The following is a 5,475-nucleotide window of genomic DNA, read 5'->3' as shown; positions in this document are numbered from 1 at the left end:
TTTAATAATTAATCAAATCATAAAAATGTAAAGTAAAAAAAAAAAAAAAGATTTCTAATTTCAATTCTTTTCTTTTAAACATTAAAAAATAAAAAACTAATTATTCAAATCATCAAAATTTAAAATATAAATTTTAAAGCAAAAACTATTAAAATAAAAAACTTTCAAATAATGAATTAATAATATAAATAAATTAATAATAATAATAATAATAATAAATAATATAAAAATAATAAACGATCCCAAATAAAACACTCAAATACATAATAATTAAATGTTTCAAAATATTTTTATTTCATTGAGTTGATGAAAAGCTAATAATTAATTAAATCAAAAAATATAAAATTAAAATAAATTAGCAATTTTAAAAATCAAAAATGAAAATTATACAACTACTAATCATAAAAATGTAAAATTAATTTATAAATAATTTAAAAACAAAACTATCAAAATAAAACACTTTTAATAATTAATCAAATCATAAATATGTAAAGTTCAAATACATTTTCAAATAAGATTTCTGATTTCAAACAAATTTTATATGATTTAGGTATTTAGGAATATTTTGTTACTTTACTAAGTGGTCAGACTTTTGAGGAAATTCTGTCATCATTTACACTCCCTCATGTTGTTCTAAACCTGTATGAGATTCTCTCTTCTGTTGAACCCAACATTAAGAATGCAGGTAACCAAACAGTTGCTACTATAGAAGTCAATGGCGACCGGCAACTGTGTGTTTCCCGTCTTCTTTAGTTCTCAACAGAAGAAACAACATGAGGGTGAGAAAATGATGACATAATTTTCATTCTTGGATGAAATAAGGACGCACCTGCAACCACTAGAAACACTCTAGCAACTGCATAGAAACCTAGAACCACTGTTAGCACTGTAGCTGTTAATAATAATATTAATATAGCGACACTGTAGTGACTGCTTATGTTTTGTTGTTACACGCTGCTGTTGTTGTGAGGTTCGTCTTTAGATCAGGTTGACGTTCACTGGTGTCACTGACCGCTGCTCTCATTTCTTCCCTTCTGTGTGCAGCTGAATAAAGACGCCGTGGCCGAACACGCGAAGAAGATGTGGTCTTTGCCCGGTGACCTGTCCGAGGCCGTCAACTCCTGCGTCCAGCCGCATTTCCCAGAGCATGTGGAGAAAGCCGGAGAGAACCACTCTGAAAACACCGGACAGTACAGCCATGTGTTCGTAGGATGAATGAACAACAGGAGTTCGACTTTAATATTTACCATTTTGATTTATTTGACACTTGTTTATATTTTAGTATACACTGTGTTCTTTTCATTAGGTAAGACAAAACTAAGGACATGTTTGCTTTAATGCGAATTAATACTCAACATATCCGAAAAATCAGGGGGAAATTATAGAGCTGTCACGATTCCTCGATTCAATTCGAGTACTCGATTTTAAGGTCTATTCTAATTACCACAAAAAATTATATAATTATCCGAATACTCGATTAATCGTCAGAATAATCGACCGATTACTCGATTACCGAAATAATCGTTAGTGACAGTCCTGGAAAATTAGTGTGTTGAATTAAAAAAATATCATGAAAACTGTCAAGATCACATCAGGGCCATATTTCACTTCAAAATAAAAAGGAAAAATAAATTACATTTTGCATTAAGAAAATTTAATTATGGATGTTTTAGGACCATTCATTTTTTTTTTTGCATTGTGACTTATATTTTAGATTTTTTTCACCAAATTCTCAATACTATAAAACAAAAATAAATATTTATAATCCATCGGCTATATGATATGATTTTTTAATATATATATATATATATTCTTCATACTTATTTTGGTTTATTTTATTTTATTAGATAAAATTATGCCCGTTTTAGGACCATTAATATGAATATATATATATAGAGAGAGAGAGATTTTATTAGATTTATTTTTTTGCTTATTATGAAGTGAAATATGATTTTAAATTAAATTAACCCTAAGATTTGTTGCTTTTTTTTTTTGCATTTTGACATTTCCTCATTTTGCCCTCCATTGTCGTACTGTAATGCATATACTCACACGCACAAATATTTATACTTATGTCATGTTTATTACATGGAGGTTAAGTCTAAGGGATCAGAATAATGTAATTTATGGCTATATGTCATTGACATTTATTTGAGTGACCAAACTGTGAAACTGTGAAAAATGATATGACCAGTAAGTTATGACAACATGTGTTTTTACATTACTTCAGCTCATCAAAATAAGTTAAGCAATTTTCAACTTTAATTTATAAGTTGTTCAATTCAACTCATTTTTTAAACCAGTTTAATGTAATTTAAGTTGAAATGACTTAAACAGCTAAGTTGATTGTACTTGAAAATTTAAGGCAGCAACTTATTTTTTTACAGTGCATAAACAAATATACTTTTCTGAGAGATGCACTATGGAGTTTTTTGTTGGTGGAGGTGATAGATGAACATAAAACACATTGGCATTGACAGCAAGCACTGTGTGCTACATAACTCTTACAGTTCACAGTTGGGCAGTCAATATCACTAAATAAACCCAGACCACGACTGACTGTATCTCGCTTATTACATATACTGACCTAATAAATAAATATGAAATACTGATGTGAGTGCAAATTATTTTATTATGTAAGTATAGAGCGTGTGGAGTGCTACTTTCCGCCTCTAACAGCTGTTAAAGGGGTCATATGATGCGATTTCATTTTTTCCTTTCTCTTTGGAGTGTTACAAGCTCTTGGTGCATAAAGAAGATCTGTAAAGTTGCAAAGACTAAAGTCTCAAATCCAAAGAGATATTCTTTATAAAAGTTGAGTTAACCACACCTACCTAAAACGGCTCGTTCTAACACGCCCCCACATATCTACGTCGCTCTGTGGGAAGATTTGCATAACGCCGCCCAAATGTTCACGCAAAGAAAGAAGGCGTAACTTTTATTCTCGCTGTAGTATTGTTGCTGCAGCCATGTCGTGAAGACGCTGTGTGTTTAGTTGTGAAAGCGAAACTACTTTGTTTGGTCTTCCAAAAGAGGACGATATCTGCTTCGTCATGCCTAGAGCTGATCGCTGAGGAAATACATCAACTTCGCGCTGTGGATCGCCAGATCGGCTTTCACCGTGGACGAAGCGGAGTCCAGCCCGGGGTCGTCACATGTGGTTGCCGATTCGTCGAATCCGCCGGCTGCACCGTTCTCAACCCCGCTGCCTCTGCTCACTCAAGCCCGGCCTCAGCTCACGCTAGGCCGCCGTGTTTTTGGTTGTGAAAGCGAAACTACTTTGGTCTTCCAAAAGAGGACACGACTACAAATCAGATGAGTTTTGTAAAAATCGACGCGTTTCAGAAAGGCGGGGCATAGAGGAGAAACAATAATGTACAGTATGTGGAAAATAATGTGTTTTTTTTTTACTTTAAACCACATAAACACATTTCATTACACCAAATACACAAAATAATGTTCTTTTTAGCAGCATCATATGACCCCTTTAAGATTTCAATGAGGGTCTTAAAATAGCTGAATAGATTCTGGATGGCAGAATATTTATTTTTGGCAGAAACAGGGTTGTTATAGTTAACTCAGCCTACAGTAAAACTATAAAGACATCTGTGAAAAACTTTTCTTAAACTTAAATAAAATGTTTTAAATAGGGTAAACTTTATATTATTTTATTGCAGCTAGTTGCCAAGGCAACATTTCTTGTTTTCATTTAGTTTAACCTGATGTACACAAAAAAAGTAAAAACACAACAACAACAACAATAATAAACATTTTCTTTACTTGAAATAAAATAAACTTTGACTGAAACATTCTAATATAACTAACGTTTTTTTAATGATGTCTCCAGTCATATCCGAAGTATAATATAATGTTCTGTGTTATATTTAGCAGTTCACTTCGTTGGTGCTGACATGTTGCGATTTTTTTGTGACCAGCCGAATACTTTGCATGCATAACTAATTAATTAATTAATAGGTAGATTAATCATAACTGTGAATAGCCACCCAAAATACGAGAATACTGCAATCATTTACTCAAATCTCAATTGCAATTGAAATAAAATAAACTTTAACTTTAAAAAACACGTAAACTTATTTTATCTCAGCCAAGGCAACATTTCTCATTTTCATTTAGTTAAAACTCGTAAAAATGATTAATTAATAACAAAATTACTCAAACATATATATAAATACAAATATATAAATATAAAACATAGTATCTCAATACGTTAATAGTTTCTTTTTACTCTGTGTAAATTGTAAAATCTGTTAAGATCACATCCATGTTGTATTTCATTTCAAATAGAGAAAAAAATGCATTTTACATATATACAAATACACACACACACACACACACACATATTTTTGACACATTGTTTGATTGTGTTTCTGAACTCTGACACACTGATGTGTGGTTGAATGTCCTCACACACTCACACTCGCATCTTCACTGACTCATGATGGGTTCTCCTGCCCGCTGTTAGATAAAATGCTCATCAACAAACTTCATCTAGTCTGGTGCATGTGTGAGCGGCAACGAGAAAGTACAGAAGACAATAGCTATGTTTGGAAACTTATGCTTGCTCTCTCGACTGAAGCAGCTGGGCTTTACTTGATTCTCCATCAATCATGTTTTAGAGTCTCAAATCTGATCCTCAGGATCTTTTGAGGAGCGTTTGTTTCCAGAAGCTTTACTTTCACTGTTCCTCAACGCAGGGGCGGATCTAGCGGAGGGGCAACTGCATTATCACAGAATAAAATATAAATGTAAGCAGTGTTTTGTGTGTGTGTGTGTGTTGAAGGCAGTGATAGTCTGTTTTGTGCTGGAATGTGTGTGTTATCAGTCGGTCTGTTGGCTTTGGCCTTCACATGTTATTCACATGCACAGAGGGGGTGAGTGTGTCATGAACTAATTAGCATGTCCGTCTGATCGCTCTGCACACACACACACACACACACACAGAGAGATCTCCCATCTGCCCGTGACTCGTGTCTCTTCTCACTCTGAACACAAGCCGTTCTCATGTTCTCAATGAGCAAATCACATCATTACGTGTCACAATTTCCCATTCTGAATGCACATTTGCAGGATTCACAAAAAAGTGACTGAACTAGAAGTTACACATTTTTAAGTCTCACTATCTATGCTATAATTAATTAATCAATCGGTAGATTAATCATAACTGTGAATAGCCACCCAAAATATGAGAATTCTGCAATCATTTACTCAAACCTCAATTGCTCTTGTACGGACTCAAACTTGGCATGATGCAATTGTTTCACAAGACACAAGAACCAACAGTTTGATGTTTTTAGAGAAAATACAGTATATATATATATATATACTGTACATACATATTCACATATACATATATATATATATATATATAGGCCGAGAGCCTTTTCCAGGCATGTTATATTCTAGTGATAACAGAACTATTTACTCCGCAGAATATTACTCCGCTTGCAGACTTTC

The 5,475-nt window shown here is 33.2% G+C and overlaps 1 protein-coding gene across 1 annotated transcript in view; it reads left to right on the top strand.

Moving 5' to 3' along the window:
- LOC107678713 (1-phosphatidylinositol 4,5-bisphosphate phosphodiesterase beta-2) overlaps window positions 1-1,453 on the top strand; it is a 39,366-nt gene extending 37,913 nt beyond the window's left edge. The window contains exon 31 of the mRNA XM_016474083.1: window positions 1,045-1,453. Within this exon, the coding sequence (XP_016329569.1) occupies window positions 1,045-1,215 (171 nt within the window). The 3' untranslated portion in view covers window positions 1,216-1,453. The remainder of the gene's footprint in view (window positions 1-1,044) is intronic.
- Window positions 1,454-5,475: the final 4,022 nt, after the last annotated feature.

The sequence above is a fragment of the Sinocyclocheilus anshuiensis genome, unplaced genomic scaffold (genome assembly GCF_001515605.1).
Source record: "Sinocyclocheilus anshuiensis isolate Anshui unplaced genomic scaffold, SAMN03320099.WGS_v1.1 scaffold208, whole genome shotgun sequence".
Taxonomy (NCBI): domain Eukaryota; kingdom Metazoa; phylum Chordata; class Actinopteri; order Cypriniformes; family Cyprinidae; genus Sinocyclocheilus; species Sinocyclocheilus anshuiensis.
This window is presented reverse-complemented; position numbering and strand designations above follow the sequence as displayed.